Consider the following 20,396-nt stretch of genomic DNA (forward strand, 5'->3'; position numbering starts at 1 on the left):
TTTTGAAAAAATATTTTTTAATTTTCGTTTTCTAAAATTTGTATTCATTTTTAATTGCTAAAGAGATGGAAGATAGAAGACTCATGTAATAAAAATATCGTATTAAAGAGAAGATGGAACACAAACTAGGAATAATAATCAGCAATAATAAATGGTGATTTGATATTTTTGAAATTTTCAAAAATGCGATATGTTTTCAAAAGATATAAAAGAAAATGGTGAAGAAAATATCTAATCTATATTCTTTGAGATTAATTTTGACGAACTGTTATCGTAAAATTTTGTATACAGACAATTAATTATAAATCATTATTTGTATGATTTTTAAAATAGATGCTATTGATATGTTAAATCTTTTTAAAGATTGTTATGATGGATTGTAAAATATCTTTAGTACATATCAACTAAAGTCATATTATTTTATGTTTATTGATCAAAGTAAAAATAAAAACAGGAACATAGGAAGTTAAAAAAGTCTTAAATATCCAAATTTCTAACGATGTTGGATGTGTTTGTTATGGCTTTTTTGTAAAATAATTATTTTTCAAAAAAGGATAAACACTTTTGAAAGTTTGTGTGTGTTTGTTAGAACTCTTAAAACAATGAAAATAAAATAATAATTTAAAAAATGCATAAAATAGATATTATTAGTACTTTCTAAAAAATATTTTTAATAACTTATTTTTTTTTATAAATAGTGATTTTCACTATGACAAATAAACACAAAATAACTTTTAATTTTCTTAAAAATCTCTAAAATATAATCTTCAAATAATAGAATCTCAAAACCACTTTTTTTATAATCTATAACAAACGGGTCGTAGTGTAAATCTAAGAACTACTCTTAATTTTCGATAATTGAAAAGTTGGTGAATAAATAAACTAAAACACGCCCTTTTAGTATATCAAAAATATTTGCACACCGTGGGGTGGTTATGATCATGATAGGATTGTCATCAAGTGACTTAAGTGGATATATTTTAGATGAGCTATCACATCCATCATCATTGGATCTTTTCCATGTCATCTAGTGGTTATGATTGGTAGTCCAAGTGATCTAGAGTAGACCATCACTTCATACTCCACCAATGTGGGCAGCTTTCCATAGCTTCGAGAAAGTTCTATGATACTTTTTGGTTGGGTCAAATTTGTAATAGGTCTGGCCTATGTAGGCGCGAGTCTGGCCTAGAACAGTTGCCCCAAATCGGCCATGTCATGAAGTCAGTGATTGACTTGAGTACAGATTTGTTTGTCTCTTTCATAATGGTATCTCTCTCGGAGTATGACTTCAGATGCATAACGATCGATTATTAATTTGTGACAATTTCAAAATTGAATTTTCTTGAAGCCCTTCTTGATCTCTGATCTCAAATTATGAAGAATCACTTCATTAATGAATGTATGTAAGAGGATTCTTTTTTTAGATGTCTTTTCAATCACTTTCTCATGACACGTGTCAAATTTGAGTGTTTATCATTACTCTAGACTCTTAGGGTTTTTAGGTCAAACTTTTAAGAGTCGTTGGATGCGTGTGTTGGAATTTGTGTTAAGCCTTTGGATTCATATTATAAATAATGGTGAGAATCTTTTTGATTCCCCTTCTTCGAAATTTTGAAATCTCTCTGAAAAACCCTATGATTTGTTACCGCAAGCTGATTCATCTTTTACCTTTTTCCTCATAAGACTTTACTAGTTAGTTCTTTTTCTTTTCTTTCTTCTTAGTTTGGTTTCAATGGTGCTTTTGAAAGTATGTTTTGTTGTTACGATTGAGTATTACATGTCGCCACTTCATCTTGTAATTCTTTGATTCTAGTCGCCGTCTGCGGTGGATCTCATGATGGTTTTAAGAGTTTTTGTTTCTTTCTCCACTGTGGATGGGGGTTTTGAGAATTTATTCTTTCTCCCTCTCCCGCCATGAACGGTGGCGTTAGATATCCTCTTTGTTTCTGGGTTTATTTCTCCATTGCTCGATTTAAGTTTAGTTTTGGTGACCCTTCACCTCCTTTCATTCTTTCTTTATCAAAGTGCATGAAGGGGTGTGAATATTTCTTTTGATTCATTCTCATCCATTTTGATCGAACATGATTTGAAATAGTTGATGATAGAGCGTCAACTTCAGAAGTACATATATTTCCTCCATATTTCAAATATATGAATTGGGTTACTAATGAAATCCTTAGAGATGTTTCTATTTTCTCAGAAGAATGGAATGATATTGCGGATGCGTTCAGGAAAGTGGGGTCGAAGAATGTTTGGACTACTAGAAGACCTCAGCAAACAAAGATGATACGTAGTGACCCCGACAATTGTACGATTATTATGTATGAATATTTTTTTGGGCACATGGGATTCCACATTCCTTTTAGAATGTTTTAGATAGAGATCTTGGACCATCTCCAGTTTTCCCCTTCACAACTTCATTCAAATAGTTGGGCTTATATCATGGCTTTTCAATTCACATGCGAATTTATGAAATTGATCCCCTTTGTTATTTTCTTTTTCAACATCTTTGGATTACTCTTGCATAAGGAAAATCCTAGATTGAAACGGGGACATGTATCCTTTAAAAATATAAAGAAGTGTTTCATGGATTTCACTAATAAATTAAAAGGGTTCAAGAGGCAATGTTATATTGTGGCGAGATTAGAAGAAGCCCATAAAAACTTATGCATTATCAGTCCTATTTAAGATCGAAATAGGAAAATTGTCATGGACGAAGATGGTGAACCGAAGACGACTTGTCGGGTTCAATTTCCAAAGGTTTGGACTAAGGCTCACTTCAGTCGCAGACAGGGTGAATTGACGTACAAGCTTAAAGAACTTATTCGTGTCGACCTCTATAAAGCTAATTATTTATGACCGTTCTTCAATACTTTCGAGAAGGAACTTAAGGTTGATAAGAAAGGAAATTTGGTGTTGGATGCGTAAGGAAAGCTTCAATATGTTTCTCGTTGCATATATACTAGGGAACTTTTGGTTTTCCGTTATCAAGAAAATGCTAACTATCTCTTATGTGGTTACTAGAATTATCGTTATATTGTTAAGCTAGATATTTTTCCTTTTTCTTAATTTTAACTTTCTTTCCATTTTCATGTTTACGGCGAACTTGGTTTCTCTATCTTTTATGAAGAAGTAAAAACCGAAGGGTACCAGAGCATCTTCTTCGGCTCCTTCGCAAGTCCCTCCAGCTCCCCCTCAACCAAAGGAAGTGGTTGGAGATGTCCCCGTCTCGGGGACCATTCCAACTTCTCCTCAAAAAACCACATCGGTTTCTTCTAGCAAGAGTTTGAGCTTCATTGATCTTCGAGATGGTCCGAAGCGGAAGAAAGCAAATATAGTAGCCACTAAAGGCACAACGATGGCAAATACGTCTCTTGCATTTCCTAGTGCCATTTATGTCGAACTCCCTGAAGATCTTATTGGGCTTAGAGATATGGTCAATGAATCTGATGTTGCGAGCTTGGATGACACAGTCACACTTGGTCGTCCAAATATATTTGCAAAGAGCTTGTTGCACTCGTGTAAGGTCTTTGTGGTGTATGCCTCTATGATGACTGCTAACCAAGAATTTTCATCGAGGTAGAAACTTTTCACTCTAAAGTTGCTAATCTCACTGCAAATCACCTTGATCATGAAAATACTATAACAGGCCTCAAAGACACCCATGCCAAGGACCATTTTATTAAAGCTAATGCCAAGTTGCTAAAGAACGACGAAGACCTAAAGTCTTTACGCAAAAAGAATGAAGGTCTTTCTTCTCAACCGAGTGGAGTCAAGGCGGCATCCTATGTTCTTGCTGATGTGAAAAAGGTCTTGGAAAAAACTATAGCTCGACTAGATAAGAGTGTCGAAAAGACTAGATCCAAGTTGTATGACTTGTCCAAGAAGGTCAATATCCTTGAAAAAGAGAAAAAGGACTTGGAAGATGAGAAAGCTACTTTGATCAACAATTTGTATTATGCGAGTAAAGACTTTTTTTAAAATTCCCTTGCTTAAATTCAATTGGTGAATCCCAGATTGGTCGTTATTATGGATGGAATGGATTATACTAAGGTAATCAAAGGTGGAGAAATTATTGAGATCCCGAACGATGAAGAGAATGCACAGGATGGGATGGCTAACGAAGTCGGATAGTAGGATGTTGAAACTTGGTTTTATTGTTGAATTTTGAGGTTGTATTTCACCAAATGTTGAATTTTGATGTTTGTCCGTGGTTCTTTATTGTAATGTTTAAAACACTTTGTCGGCTTATGACCGTAATATTTGTTGATATTTCATTTTTTCTCTGTTCATCAATTTACGCTGATTTCATTGACTTCTTCATATGCTTTGTTGTGATTAAGCAATATTTTTTCTTGTTTAGCTTCACAGTTGCTCGCGTTCAGTTGTTCTTTTTTTACTTCATTTTATATTCGTTTGTATGAGATATTGTCGATTCGCTTAGAGAAAGGCATCCCCAACCAAGAGTTGTTTCCTATCATCCCCTAGTTAACAATTTGATATCATAAACCAAAAGTGGTTTGATTGTCAGGTCCCTTTCTAATTTCAGTGGATATCTGAAAAGGGGTGTCTTCGAACCATTGTGCAAAATGATTTCGTCGTTGTCGTCATTTGATTGTTTTGAAGTGTTGGTGGCTTTGAATCACTCTTTTGACAGTACATTGCACTGAACACATAACAACAAAAGGAATTTTTCATTAAATATGTATCACAAGTCAAATACACCTTACAAACCGTTCAGATTATCTACTTCAAATGTATTATTTCTTTGTTTTTTTTATGCATTCCATGTTCTCGAAATTATATTTCCTTCTAAAGTTTCCAAGGTGAATGCTCTTGTTCCCATTTTTGAAAGAATTCAATATGGTCATTCCTAGGTTGGCACTAATTTTCCTTGGCCTGCATTCTTCATGCTGACGTATGCTCTCTAAAGAACTAGGTCATCTATTTCGAGTTTGCAAGGCTTTACCTTCTTGTTGTACTTGATTGTCATTCTTTCCTCGACGACGGCTTCATTGAGGTTTGCAATGTTTATGTCTTCATCTAGCATGTCAAGTTCTTCTTGTAGTGTTCTTTCGTTTTTATTTATGCTTAAGAGATATGAGGTCCTCCAACCGAGTTCTCCAATTTTAATTGGGATTACACCTTCAAGATCCATAAGTAAGTCAAAAAGGAATTTCACCTAAGGTAGAGTGTGGTGTAGTTCAATAAGACCAAAGAACATATGGTAGATCAATAGTCCAATTTTCTTTTACTTCACCCAATCTTCTTCTAATCCCTAGTAATATCATTGTTGACGTTTCGACTTGTCCGTCGATTTGTGGGAGTTGCACACAAGTGAAACATTAAGTAACCCCAAGGTTAGTCATTAAGTTCCGATAAGATTTGCATGTTAATTGTGTTCCATTGTTAGTGATTCCTACCTCAAGTATGCCAAACCTCATCAAAATATTTTTCAGGAAGAAACAAAGTATGTAACCTACAATGATTTTAGCCAAATGTTCATCATCTATCTATTTGATGAAGTAATCGACTACTACCACCAAGTATTTTACTTGCCAAAGTGCTAATCGAAATGGTCCAAGGATATCAATTCCCCACCAAGCATGGGAAAATTATTGGGAAAATTCATCTTTTGACCAAGAAAATAACTAAAGAGGTTTCTTCTCCCACTCATTGCTCTCCGGATTGGTCAAATCGAATTTGCATTTTGACAAAAACACATCCAAAATGGCTAATCCAGAGGTATATTTTGAAAAAAATTGAGAACATATAAGGACTGGGAGAAGAAGCTATAGATGTACCTATAATACTGCTTTCACTTTATGTGCAGACAACTGAAATGGGAAACATAGAGCCATAAACTAGAAACATAAAATCAACAGGACCCAAGTAAACTAAAGTATCTGCATCAATAATTCAATCTGCAAAGAGGTACAAAATTTCAGAAATGGTCCCAAAAAACAAGAATTCTTGATACCCAAAATTAATGGTGTAATTGAAACAAAATCTGATGGGTACATGAAAAAATAATGACATTTCTCCACCAATTGTGGAACACATTCAAAAGAAATTGAGCACAATGAACTCTTCCAATTTGCATTACACCACCAATTGCATGTATAATCAATTAAAATATGGGTCCCTCCAAAATTACATGCTAAATGTTTAGGCCGCCACATTGCTACTCAAGAATAAATTTCATATACAATTAGGCAAAGCTTCACCAATAGACAGAGACGTTCTGCTGCTAAAAAACATTTTATTCTTCATTATTTTGATTGGTCTGTAACCAAGGGAAGAGGATATTCAAAGGATAAAATTCTCCATTATGGCAAAGTAGCTTTTACTTCTTTCCTATCAGGGCCAAATGCCTGCAATTCAAAATGTCGTTAACAGTAAGATTTTAATAAACACACCATTTACCAAGTTACATTAATTATATCTGCTTCTCTTCATCGTGTAACCTTAACAACCAGGGATCATGTCCTTCTGTTTAGTGAAGCTTTATAACTATATAAAACAAAATCCAGACAAATAATATTCATTTGTCTACAAATTAGAAAGTCTTTCCTGTATGCTAACAAATATCTGTACTTCTGGAGTAATATTCTCCACAAGTTTTATGCAAAGGATTGTTGAATCTGTGTCATACATAGTCTGATATGCATTTGCTTGTTTATACTCGAATTTATATAACATGAGGTATTTTCACTGAAATACATGAAAGGATAAGGAGTAAAGAGTAGAGATGAAATAATTTTACCTCGACCCCTAAACCTTTAACATATACATTGGTATATAGATCAGATGGGTCTGGCATTTGACTTTCCTGGAAATATAAGAAAATAAAACAGAACTCAGATTGTAAAGAATATACAAATATCTGGGATACCAAAGTTAGTATAGTATGAGAAAAATAAAATAAACCAAGGTTCTAACCTTTGCTTTGGCAATGGCTTCGTCAACTTCTTTTCTTGCTTCCTTTTCAATGTCCTAAAAGAAGAAATTGCACAATATTTTTAGCAATTGAACTATAAAGGTTAATTAAAGAAAATGGAAAATGATAGGCACTACAGCTTCTGAGGGGCCCTGCCTCCTTCCCAGTCCAATCTAAAAGCTCCCAAATACTCTGTTAAAGCCCTAACTGACTCACTCAAACACTAAAAGTCTGCCCCTCACTCTGCTTTTTATTATTTACTTTTAACATATAATTCACACCTGACACCTTCATTACTACATCCTGCCCCATGGTAATTCTGTTATTCCGTGCCTGTTAGAATATACAATAATCTCGCATCTCATGATATTACGTTAGATTGGTTTATCTCCTATGATCAATATATAATCTTAGAGTATCTTAGGTTATCTTCTAGAACTAGTTTTCATATTTCTTAGTTATTATCATTATCTATTTCTTGATTTTCCTATTTAATCAAGTTATTATCAATAATATCTCGGGATTAGCATTTAGCCTTTTGTATTAAGCTATAATAATCAAGTTAGTATCAATAATATCCAAAGCTCTTATTATTTCTCTCCTTTAATTTAAATTTAAAATAAATAACATTGACATGGTATCTAGAGCTTGGTTTGATCTTCTGACCTGCCTCGTCTCTGTTATGTTGCCAAGTTCCAAATCTTTGAGAATGTAGTAATAGTTGTATTTAACATTTATTTTACTAAACCCTTGTCTTTTTATTATTAGTTTATACCGGTTTCGTCTTCTTTTCTTCCGGTGTCATCCTTTCTTTGGCGTGTTTTCAATTGTTTTCAAACTCCTCAACCGCAATTGTCATTGTCCACCATGGCTTTTCTGGAACCCTTTTTGGAAACTAACCCAACCATGCCGATTGCCTCCTTGAGCTTGGCCAGTCCCTAAAAGATCACCACCGACAACCTCCTGACACACATATATAAGCAACTATAAATTATTGCACTCAAATCCCATCATCGTCACATGTTGCCACCATTGTGGCAGCTCTTCAAGGCGAAGTGGCCACCTTCCTCTGTCAATCCCAGTCTAGTGTTTCATCCTAAATGCACTGACTACATCTTTGTCTCAGATGCATTGGGCTCGTCTCTGTCCCATAAGCAATTTTTATACATGGTTTTAAGTTTAAATATTTTTTATTCTCCGGTATTATTGGTTTGAAGCTTCCAAATGTAGTATTGAGAAGGGCAGAGCTTGTTTAATTTGATTGCTTTCCATGAAATTTTGCAGGCTGATGATCATTCCAGCTATCTTTTCGGCGATTCCCTTTGAGTCCCGCATACTTGAGTTGCCTTCCAAATCATTATTTTTATTTGCGTTGAAATATATTATTTTCTCGTAACAAGCTAAAGCTTAGTAAGTTTTAGCTTGAGGGGGAGTGTTAGAATATAAATAATCTCATATTATTATGATTATATGTTAGATTGGTTTATCTCCTAGGATCATTTTCTAATCTTAGAGTATCATAGATTATCATCTACGATTATTTTACATATGTCTCAGTTATTACCATTATTTGTTTCCTGGTTTTCCTATATATTTAGGATTATGAGTCTTGTATAAATAAATAGGGGTTAGTGCTTAGTCTTTTGTATTAAGCTATTACCAAGTTATTAACAATAATATTCAAAGCACTTATAATTTCTCTCCTTTAATCTAACATCCTGAACATCAATAGTACCTTTACTAAATATTCCCTTAAGCCTTCATTCTATGTGAGAAGCAGAATAGACAAGGGGCAATAGGACATTGGAGTGGTGTATCGGATAATTCAAGTAATCAAGGGGAGTGGCTGAAGCCAAGGGGCACAGAAAGCATAGGTGCTTTCTCTGATATTCCCTTTCTTTATGTTCTGCATTGTCTGTTCTTGTGCAGAGCTAATCTTCATTTCTTTTATAAGTTAAAATCAACTCTTATCAAACTGGTATCAAAGATCACAAACCTTGGGAGCCAGCAAATAGGGACATCATTCAGGTGTCCATTCAAGAACTGACACAAGTTCCAATGTAGACAATAGATACATAATATGGAATTGAACTATTGAAGGAGTGACCAAGTAGGTAAGGGAAGTGAGAGTGGTGATATAGCAACAACAAATTTCATGAAAGATAAGAACTGTGAAGGGAGGACCAGTGAGAAGGGTTGCAACATATTTCAAGGAGAATCAAATAGAAACTAAAATTGCAGAATTAGAAAATCACACAAGAGGAAGTAATTGGCTGAAGCTTGAGGAAGTGTATTCTTTATGAAAGAAACTGAACTATTGAAATACAAGATAATCATAACTAACTAGAGCACGGTTCCTACAGAGCGCATAATAATGGGCCTGAATGGACGCTGGTCTGTTGGCCCATTTTTGTCCCATTCAAGAGTAAGGTCCTATCAGAATCCTTATGTATTGGTTCCAGAGTGGTGGGAGCTGCAGACAACAACGGCGAGTTGGTTGGTACGCATGGATTGAAAGATGCAGGGAAGGCTAGCAGATACTCAGTTCAGAGGATCTTGATTTGTTAATGGTGATGACTCAAAAAGTGGAAAAAGAAATGGGACAAATGGATGATCTAACAATTCTTTAACCTGAGGAACTAGGTAGCAAACAATAAACCCATAGAGGAGGAGATACAACCACGACAATAGAGGAACTATGTGGGGCTGTTGTTATGAAGAAAAAGAATGCGAAGGTAGATGAAAGTGGAGATCTGTTTGGTAAAAATAGGTTTTGATAAAAATCATACATGAATGTGGATACTCTTTTCTGCAACCTTCAGTCTCCCCCTATCTACCAATTCTCTCTAACAACTCAAACCTAAGATGCCCTACTTAATAATAAAGAAAACTGTTTCTATTTATGAACTTATGAAAAGCCAGAAAAATTTGAAGACCAGTATAAAGAGGAACCCAGGAGTATTTTATACAAAATAAAGACAAATATATCACATTTAACAATAGTTAAGCATGAATTCAAACTTCCTCCAATCACCTTAAGCTCCTTTTCAGTAGCAATGTCGTGAGCCAAAACCAGCTTTCTTACTCTCTCAATTGGATCACGCTCCTGTAATAATAGCCAAGAAAAGGAAGAGAACAATGAATTCCTCCATTTAATTAAACAATCAGGATATTTGTTGCTGGCGATAGTGATATACCTGTCTAACACCGCTAATCTCATCACGTGTGCGGTATGTGCTGCCAGGATCAGACATGGAGTGGCCATGGTATCTGTATGTGTCCATCTCAAGAATCTGGACATTATAGTCAAGGGAGAAAACAATCATAATCTAACAGAGTAACCTTTGATACTTTAATCAATCAAAATCAAACAAATTTCAGTAAGTTTTAAAAATGAATAAACAGCAAGTATATTTACTCACAAGGGGACCATTCTTCAAAGCATGTTCCTTTGCAAATTTGCAAGCTTGCTTTACAGCAAGAACATCCATGCCATCTACCTGTACAAAGTATATATATTTATTCAAATTTTTCAAAAGGGTTGTTTCAGAAAATGCTTCAATATACTTATATTTGATTAGCGTGTGTATATACAGAGAGCCACACATGCTATCCTATACACCCACAGGCCACAACCATACCCATAAAGTATCTGCCCGAACAACGATAGTAAAGACTTATATGTCAAACAAAATCAAACATACCTAAAGCATGCATAAATCTACATATCTAGGCATGAAAAAAGAACACTTTAAATGATGACAAGAAAAGAGCCAAACAAGAAGAACCCAAAAAAGCACCAACACAAGAACAAGAAAATCACCAGGCCAAACCATGTCCATCACTCGAAACCTCATTAGGAATTTACATCCCGGGCTAGCTAAATTGAGCAATAAAAGATACAATGCACAATCTTATAACGACATGCACACAATATACATCATATTAAACCATTATAAAAAATAAATAAAAAAGTTCGAAGAAATACATTGCATGAATAGTATAAAATGCAAATCCTTGAAGTACGCAAAACATTGTAATTAGAACACACAATACTTCCCATGCAACCACAAGTAACACATATATTACTGTGTTGGGTACCCGCTTAAATCACCTAGGTCATCAACCATAATCTAGCCACAAATCTATACTTTGAACTAAGAAAGAACAATTGCATTGCATCCCACAGGCAACATAGCAATAAACCATTTCAAAAGACACTATGCTACTACTCCTTCCTAGAAGATAACAAATAACTATGCATTAACATAATAACACAACAATACATTATTAAAAAGTGATTCCAAAAGATATGCAACTAACAAAACCTCAACAACACCACATCACACAATATCAAAATTTCTTAATCTCCCTAACCTTCAATCCAGGAGCATAATCCCCACGCTTGTAATAAGCAGGACTCTTAGCAGATCTCCACTCTGCAGTCCCCATTCCATCTGATACACAAAAATAACCAAAAGTCCAAAACAAAATCAAAATCCAAAAACAAAAAAACCTCATCATGTAAACCCATTAATTAACCAAACCAAAATAAAAATCCACATCCAAAATCACAAAAACTCATCATGAAAGCTCATTAATTAACCAAACTAAACCAAAAATAAATAAATAAACTCATCATGTAAACTCATTAGTTAACCAAAATCCAAATCCAAAAAACAAACCCAAAATACAAAAACTGATCATGCAAACTCAACAATTAATTAAGTCAAAGAAAAAAGTCAACAATTAACTATCGAAAAGAGAAGAACTCACAATGGTTATTCTCACAAACCAAAATTGCAGGAAGATCCCAAAGAGCAGCAATATTAAGCGCTTCAAACAACTGACCCTGATTAGCAGCACCATCACCATACAAAGAAAAAGTAACATTTGGATCTTTACTATATTTCTGACCAAAAGCCAATCCAACACCAAGTGGAATCTGAGCCCCAACAATACCATGGCCACCATAAAACCCACCTTCCTTCCTATAAAAATGCATCGAACCCCCTTTCCCCTTCGAACAACCATCCTTTCTCCCCATAAGCTCAGAAAAAACCTCAATTAGGGTTCCACCTCGGCATAAAAAGGTACAATGATCACGGTAAGCAGTAATCACACAGTCTTTAGAATTAATCGCCGCTTCCATTCCGACGGCAACGGCTTCCTGACCGTCGTAGAGATGACAGAAACCGCGGATTAGTTTGGCCTTGTAGAGCGAATCGGCAGCGATCTCCATCCGACGCATGAGGACCATGTCGCGGAAGAAGGACATGAGTTCAGAGGTGGTTGTTTCGACGGAGCGTGAGGGCGCATCGCAGTTGTGGGCGGTGAATGGGATAGAGGTTTCGATAGTTAGGGTTGTGTCGTTCGAGATGGAACGATGTCGTAGTGAGGAAAGGATGGATGGGATGAGAAGGTTGGTAGATCGGAATGGGGATGTAATGCGTGATAGTGCCATTGAGATCTGTTAGTTAGTCAGTTACTGGAAAATTGTTATTTAATAAGAAAATGAATGGAACGGTTATAATGAATTGAGGAAAGTGAGGTATTGGAAGAAGAAGAAGAAGAAATGATTTAGAAGGGGGTTAGGTGAGGAATGAGGAGGAGGGGTCAAATGAGGGGTGCTATGCGAAAGAGTGAGATCACCAGAGGAGTGAGGGTAAGGGAATTCTTTTTTTGTTTTTCGATTTTGATCACAACCGTTTAATTGGATCGCACTACATTTTTTATAACATAAGTCGAATAATATTAACCATTTAAATCATTCTGATTAATTAATAGTATAAAATTGTTTTATATTATCAACGTGTTAGTTTATTTTATTTTTATAAGAATATATTGTTTATGTAGAAATAAATCCAACTTTAAAAATATTTGGACATATATTCAAAAATAAATAAAAAAATAGTAGTTGTTTATTTTTTTCTTTAATGTTACTCAAAACATGTAAAAACTGTATTAAATTGAATCATCTCTTATATTCAAAAATTTCATTTTTCACTATTGGATCTCGTACTTATAAAAAATTGAGAATTCTAGGGTTAGAAGACAATCTATCAAAAATTAATTAAGAAATAATTTAGTCATATCACTTAATATTTTTTCTTTTAATTTTTTGTTTTATATGTGAGGGGTGTCAAATATTGTGTCAACACAAGTATCTCTTTTTATTTTTTACAAAATAGTTCAAGATTTTAAGGATGCGTTAAATGAATTTGGTCTTAACCGTCTTTTCATGTCACGAAAAGCCAATCCATGTTCATGATCGTGTAGTGATGCGGAATTTATTTTTCATATTGATTTATTATTAATGTGATAAATATATAATAAAAATATATATATTAGAAATAATGGTACAATTGAAAAAAAAATACATTAAAAATTAAAATAATCAATTATTTTGAGATAAACTTTTTTACAAATGAGTCAATTATTTTAAAATAGATGGAGTACTATTTTTTTTATTTAATTAGTCAATAGGTAATTCATTATAAACTTAATCAAGAACAAGATGTGCTTGAAAAAGAAATATTACAAAATCAATTATCTACCAACCTCACATTCACTCACCTTTTATTTCCTAAGCGCTAGTTAAAATATTATAAAATATATTTTATATTATATTAAAGTATCTTAAGTTATTTTTTATGATCAATTTATAATTATAAAGATATCTTAGAGCATATTTTATTATTATTATAATTTATTCTTGCTTTAGAATTAAATTTATATATCTCTATAAATAGATATTAGTAACTAGTCTTTTATAATTAAGTTGACATAAAACTATTACCAATAATATTCAAACTTTTACTAATTTCTCTCCACCTTTTATATAAAATCCCACAACTTCAACGTGGTATCTAAAGTCTAGTTTGATCCTCCTTGAACTATTTTGCCACTATTTCACTTTTGAGTTACCAACAGTTTTGAGAATATAATTGTCGTTTCTCTTTTATAGTGTGATCATTCTTTTTCTAATTATTGTCATTTTCACCAAAAATCTTTGTTGTCGCTCTCGTCTACCGCTGCTTCCATCTATTGTCGTTGCTAGAAGAGTTTTCTAACAAGTTTTTCGACATAATCATTTCCATTGTGTGTGAAATCTTTTAATCTACACACCCCAATTTTTTATGGCCAAAAGTTTCTCCACGCGTCTCCAAGATTTGCCCCGTTCATCCCACGCATCGCCACTAATAGCCTCGACCAAAGACGTGTCAGTTCACCTTCCGCCACAGTGTTTCAGTTGTCCAAATTAGATTTTTTCCTCCTGGTTCCATATTTGTTTTCAGTTTTTTTATTTTGAACCACAGGAAAACATGCGGCTTTTTCCTCAATGTTTATCATGTAATTAAGTTCTTACTAACATATTATATCAGTGGCTTATATTCCCACTGATGGTCATTCTAGTGATGTATTTTTTCCATGGACGAATCATATTAGCGATGACTTATTTTTACGTTGGTGGTCATTGTCAGAGTGTCTTTTATTTTCATGACTCACCCTTTAGCTTGGAAATTTGTCTCATGCATTGGCATCATCTTTGTCCCAAATGTACTGGTCTCTCATCTCTCTACTGAAGCACATCTCTCTCCTTGAAGCATATTCAAGTTTTAATATTTTGGATCTCTGATATTATTGGTTTGAAACTTCTAAATGCAGTATTATAGAAGAACGAACCTTGTTTTGTTCAATTATTTGCCACAAATTTCTCTCAGACTGATGATAATTCAAGCTATCTAGTTAGGCTATCTTTATAGCAATTAGCAATTATTCCAACTTCACATGCATCCCTGAGGTACCTTTTTATGTTGTAGAATAATATATTGTTTTCTTGTAACAAGCTAAAGCTTAGTAAGTTTTACCTTGAAGGTAACTGTTAGAATATTAGAAAATATATTATAATATGTTTTATATTATACTTAAATATCTTGAGTTATTTCCTATGATCAATTTATAATCACAAAGATATCTTAGAATATATCTCATTATTATTATGTATTCTTGATTTAGGATTGAGTCTATGTATCTATATAAATGGAAGTTAGCATTGAGTCTTTCGTAATCAAGTTAGCATAAATTATTATCAATAATATTTAAACTCTTATTATTTTATCTGCATTTTTCATCTAAAATCTCACAACTTCAACACACCTCAAATGATTGTTACACCAATATTGCGAGTAAATATAGTTAAAATCTCTATCATATGTCTCAAGGCAACCATGAGCTAAGATCTTGACATTTTTAATAATTAGATTCACATTCAAAACATGCTAACTAAAAATAGCCTCATTTCTTGCTTATCATATCGACCATATAGTACCCACAATACATTAATTATTGAGCATGATCACTTACGTTATTTGAAAAAGTACATAGCACCCCTTACCACTCCAAAACACCATACCATATTATCTCAAATCGAGGACAATAAAAAATAAGTTTATATAATATGTGGATGAAACAAATTGTCGACAATCTATTTTGAAACAATTGCTACACAAATAATGCCACTTTAGAAGGTACAAAAAGATTCCAAACCATAGATTAAAATGTTGGAGTTTCCACATCAACAACAACAACTTCTCGTAACACCAAGTAAGCCTTTTTAACTAAGTAAAATGCACCACGTTTATTGTTCCATGTCCATTCATGAGTTGTGTTAGCCTGCAAGTGAACTTTCGCTAACAACCACTTACATCACTTCTCCAGCAATGTCACATTAAAGAGCTTTGAAATCTTGAACACTCAAGCTTCTCGTTAGACAAACACAAAAACAAGTATTCATAAATAAATAAAAAATCAAAAACTATTATTTATTTAATATTTATTAAGTGTCATGCTAAATAAACAATTAATAATAATATTTTGAGATCAAAAGTTTGATGACTAATACGGTCATTTGATTTTTGTATATTTTAAATGCATACAAATTGTAAAAAAATAAGAGAGATAGTAATAAATGTATATGGTGTCACATATAATATTGGTATTTTGAAATTCAATAACACAATTATAACAAAAAATGTCTATATTTTTTCAAGATAAAATTAGTTAGGCTAAATATCACTTGTAGTCCATTAACTTAATTTCAGTTAACGTTTTAATCCTTTATCTTTTTCTTTTTTTTACCGATTTAGTCCTTTATTTTAATTTTAAGTCACAATTTGATATTTTATGTTTTAAAATGTCAACAATATTATCCTTATTTTTTGCAAAAATTCAAAAAATTCATAAAAAATTTCAAACAAAAATCATAAAACTAATTATCATCCTCAATATAATGTAATTTCATCAAATTTATAACTTAAATATTTAAATAGACTCATATTTTCATCTCCAACAACATCAAATAAAGAATGATAAATATGAGTTTATTTGAAAATTTTGAGTTTTTATTAAATTTGTTTGAAAATTTTGATGAATTTTTGAATTTTTATAAAAAAAAAGGATAATATTGTTGACGTTTTAAAACATAAAAGATACAATTGTCACTTAAAATTAAAATAAATGACCAAATCGGGAAAAACAAAAGATAAAGGACTAAAACGTTAACTGAAATTAAGTTAAGGGATCACAAGTGGTATTTAGCCTATTAGTTATTTTAAGTATACTCAAAATTAATACGGCATTATGTGCATCAGTTACTAGTTTATTATATTTTAGGTTAAATTACATTCGTGGTCCTTTAACTTAATTTCAAGTAAAGTTTTAGTCCTTTATCTTTTTTTTTTTTTCCGACTTGGTCCTTTATTTTAATTTTAAGTGACAATTTGATATTTTATGTTTTAAAATTTCAACAATGATATCCTTTTTTATACAAAATTTCAAAAAAAATTCAATCAAAACTCATAAAATTAATTATATTCTTCAATATAATACAAATTTCATCAAATTCGTAACGCAAATCTTCAAATAAACTCATATTTTCATACTTTATTTGATATTTTTAGGAATAAATGACTAAATCGGGAAGAAAAAAAAGATAAAGGACTAAAACGTTACCTGAAATTAAGTTAAGGGACCACAGATGTAATTTAGCTTATATTTTATTATTTATGTATAATTGAAGTTAATATCCATCATTGTTCAACGTAATTTTATAAAATTGTTAGACTCTTTTATTTATTTACAATTTTTTTTATCATGTGAAATAATCTAAAATGACATTTTTCATGGAACGAAAGGAGTAATGATTATTTTCAAAATAGGACTAAATAGCAATAAGTGATCCAAATGAAACTTAAGAACTCAAATGTCAGTTATAGTCTTGCAGTAAGGTCTGAGTGGGTGTTCAAGACACGGGTGGTATAAATGAGTTTGAAAGAGTTTTGTATAATTGTGCTCGAGTTAAATTTGAACTGTTGAAACTCATAATTTAATAAATCATGTGTGTTAGTGTGTGTCTCTTGTTAAACCTAGTACAAAAGGTTGATTATAAGTGAATAGAAAAATTAATATTTGAAATCGTAAACATCCATTAAAATAGTCTTTGATATTTGAGAATTAAAATATATTTTTGAAATTTTAAATTGTCATTTAAAATTATTTGTTTGGTAACTTCTGTTATAAGATATTATGATATGAAATGTTAGAATGTCATATTGCTTATGCAATTTATTCATATTAGAAACAACTTTATCAGTAATTATTATTGTCGAAGAACTAATTATTGACAAATTAGTGCTTAAGAGAATTAAATTTTAGGATTTAATCCGTATAAAACGTTTGTATACATACATCCAATCAATTCACTCTATGTAGTTTTTTTTATAGATATTTTATGAATTTATCTAAAAAGTGGCACTATGGTGGGATACGATAAGATGGATGTGTAAAAAAGTTTTACTCCGTTAGTGCACATAAATTAATCTTTAAATTTTATTGGAAAATTAATTTCTAGTGTGGAGACACTATGTAGAATAAACATAAAAGAGCTTCATATTCAATTAACACTAGTGTGTAACTCGTGCGTCACACGGATATAAATTACTATTTTGATAAATATATTGTTACATAAAGTTATATAATATAACAATTTGAACTAACATTGACATTCAAGACATAATTTTATTGACATTGACATTAAAAGCATAATATGAATTTTATCATCAATTCAATTCCATACACACACACACACACAAAACTTACAATAAACAAATTTAACCGTAAAAAGAATGCCGTCTACATGTTTACAAATTATTGAAAATTTCTTTGTACACAACATTTTTGGTGTCGGTACATGGTTTTCCTTCTTCATCTAAAATAACAATCTTCAATCCTTTCTTGGATTTTACTCGTGAAATAGACACATAGAACTGACCATGAGTAAATACAGGTCGCTTTAAATACAAACTAACTTGAGAAAGAGATTGACCTTGACTCTTATTTATGGTCATTGTAAAACACAACGACAATGGAAATTATCTTCTCTGGAATTTAAATGAGAAAGATAGATCAGATGGAACCAAATTCATCCTTGGTATATAAATCTTATCACCGATGTTTTTTCTCGTGATCATAGTTGCTCCAATAATATTTGTACATAGATCATTTATGAGCAAACTTGTTCCATTACATAATCCATTTAGCTTGATCAATGTTCCTCAAAAGCATGACTGGAACACCAATCTTTAATTTTAATCGGTGATTTGGAATTCTTGAACATTTCATGTCATTTAAAAATTCAAGTGTGAACCAATCTCCCTACACAACACAATTTTCATCAGAACATACAATTGAGTATGAACTAATGTATTCATTTCCCTCACCTGGAATTAATGATAAAATATAATCATTAATGATATCTACAGTATCATGAGTCTGAGCAAGTATTTCCCTCTCTTCATAGTATTTCAAGTTGTTCATGTTCTGTAAAAGCAATGGCTATGTCCATTCAAACAAAGATAATAGAGGATTTTGGGAATTTGTTACCAATATGTCTTCAGGAATATTAATAATACTCTCTCGTAGCTCATTTGAGTCATGTTTACCGTTTCCAATATTAAGCATCCAATATGCAAAATCTTTAATGTCATTAGTATATGCATTGGGTTATGCAGATGCTAAGTGCATGTTTCTTGATAATGTCAAAACCTTGCAGTATTTCCATAATTCAGATGAGTTTATTGAAGATGCCACTATATCATGTCTACAACATTTTCTAACAACAGGTAATATTTTTCTAAAATCACCTCCAAAAACAACTACCTTCCCACCAAATGGTTTATGTAGGTTAGCCTCATCTATAGTCCTCATGATATCTCTGAAAGTACGATCTACAGCTTCAGCACAAATTTTATTTAGCATTGGAGCTTCATCCCATATAATAAGTTTAGCATGTAGGATAAGATTAGCTTTATCAGTGCATTGTTTGATGTCACATGTAGATGTTTTGGTTGTAACCAAAGGAATCATTAATGCAGAATGAAATGTTTTTCCTCCAGGTAATAATAAAGTTGCAATCCCACTTGAGGAAACATTTAAAACAATTAAACCTTGGGATCTTAGTGCAGCTGATAAAGTTCTCCAGATAAATTTTTTTCTTGTGCCTCCATATCCATAATAATGAGATGTGGGTTGCAGCTAACTCATCTTTGTCATAGTTTAATTCATCAGCCAAGAACCTATTTTCAAATTGATTCATATTTGAATGTGTAGGGCATGGCATGGTCTTAAAACTTTTAAGAGATTTACCACTCATGAAAAGTAGTTTGTCCAACTCAACCAAACAAATATTTTTTAACTCATCATCACTTATTTGAATGCCTGAATCGAACATAACAATTTTAATCATATTGTTAGTGTTGTAAAATATTAATAATAATAATAACAAAAAATTAATATATATATATATATATATATATATATGTATATTATATTTAATATTTAATTGCATACTTGGGTTGTTTAACATTTTCCTTTTTTCGTATAAAATTCCATCACATAAAAGTTTCCATGTAGCTTCCCAAACAACAAAAGGATTTGTCATTGGATTCATGAACAATAATATAACAAATAATCTCCTCAATTGATGTCCAGAGGCCAACTGACTTGCTTTAGTAATAGCATACACAAATTCATTGTCATCCTGCAGCAACCCAAGTGCAAAACACGTTTCCTTAAAGGTTTTATGTGTTGTGCCATCCACTTTCTTAATATCATTGTAACTTGTGCACCCTTTTTGTATTGTCAATAGAGTCTCAAAAAATAAACATCCCCACCTCCTGAGGGAATATAAGTAAGTCTTCCAATTGAATTACCTTGCTTTCTGGGCTGCCATGTTCTGCTATTTTTTATATAAACAAGTAGGAAATTCGGCATAAGTCAATTCTCTTCCTTCAGGATACTTTTTGTTTGCCTCAAACCAAACCAAAAACATTGTGTCAGGCTCTTCATTACGCGCCACAACATATTGAATTGGATTATTTTCTGAATACATTACAGA

The 20,396-nt window shown here is 32.2% G+C and overlaps 2 protein-coding genes across 2 annotated transcripts; both read right to left on the minus strand.

The window, feature by feature from the left end:
• Positions 1-5,893: 5,893 nt before the first annotated feature.
• On the minus strand, positions 5,894-12,601 carry LOC101493141 (pyruvate dehydrogenase E1 component subunit alpha, mitochondrial-like). Its single transcript, XM_004489834.4, has 8 exons — positions 11,717-12,601; positions 11,318-11,397; positions 10,363-10,440; positions 10,138-10,233; positions 9,975-10,046; positions 6,943-6,996; positions 6,767-6,832; positions 5,894-6,374 (listed from the first exon to the last, which is right to left on the minus strand). Exons 1-8 carry the CDS (start codon positions 12,402-12,404, stop codon positions 6,330-6,332), a joined length of 1,179 nt encoding a protein of 392 aa, XP_004489891.1. The 5' UTR covers positions 12,405-12,601; the 3' UTR covers positions 5,894-6,329.
• A 5,922-nt stretch (positions 12,602-18,523) lies between these two features.
• LOC140918716 (uncharacterized) lies at positions 18,524-19,366 on the minus strand. Its single transcript, XM_073363511.1, has 3 exons — positions 19,046-19,366; positions 18,761-18,820; positions 18,524-18,655 (listed from the first exon to the last, which is right to left on the minus strand). The coding sequence occupies exons 1-3, from the start codon at positions 19,364-19,366 to the stop codon at positions 18,524-18,526; spliced, it is 513 nt and encodes a 170-aa protein (XP_073219612.1).
• Positions 19,367-20,396: the final 1,030 nt, after the last annotated feature.

The sequence above is a fragment of the Cicer arietinum genome, chromosome 7 (assembly GCF_000331145.2).
Source record: "Cicer arietinum cultivar CDC Frontier isolate Library 1 chromosome 7, Cicar.CDCFrontier_v2.0, whole genome shotgun sequence".
Classification (NCBI taxonomy): Eukaryota; Viridiplantae; Streptophyta; class Magnoliopsida; order Fabales; family Fabaceae; genus Cicer; species Cicer arietinum.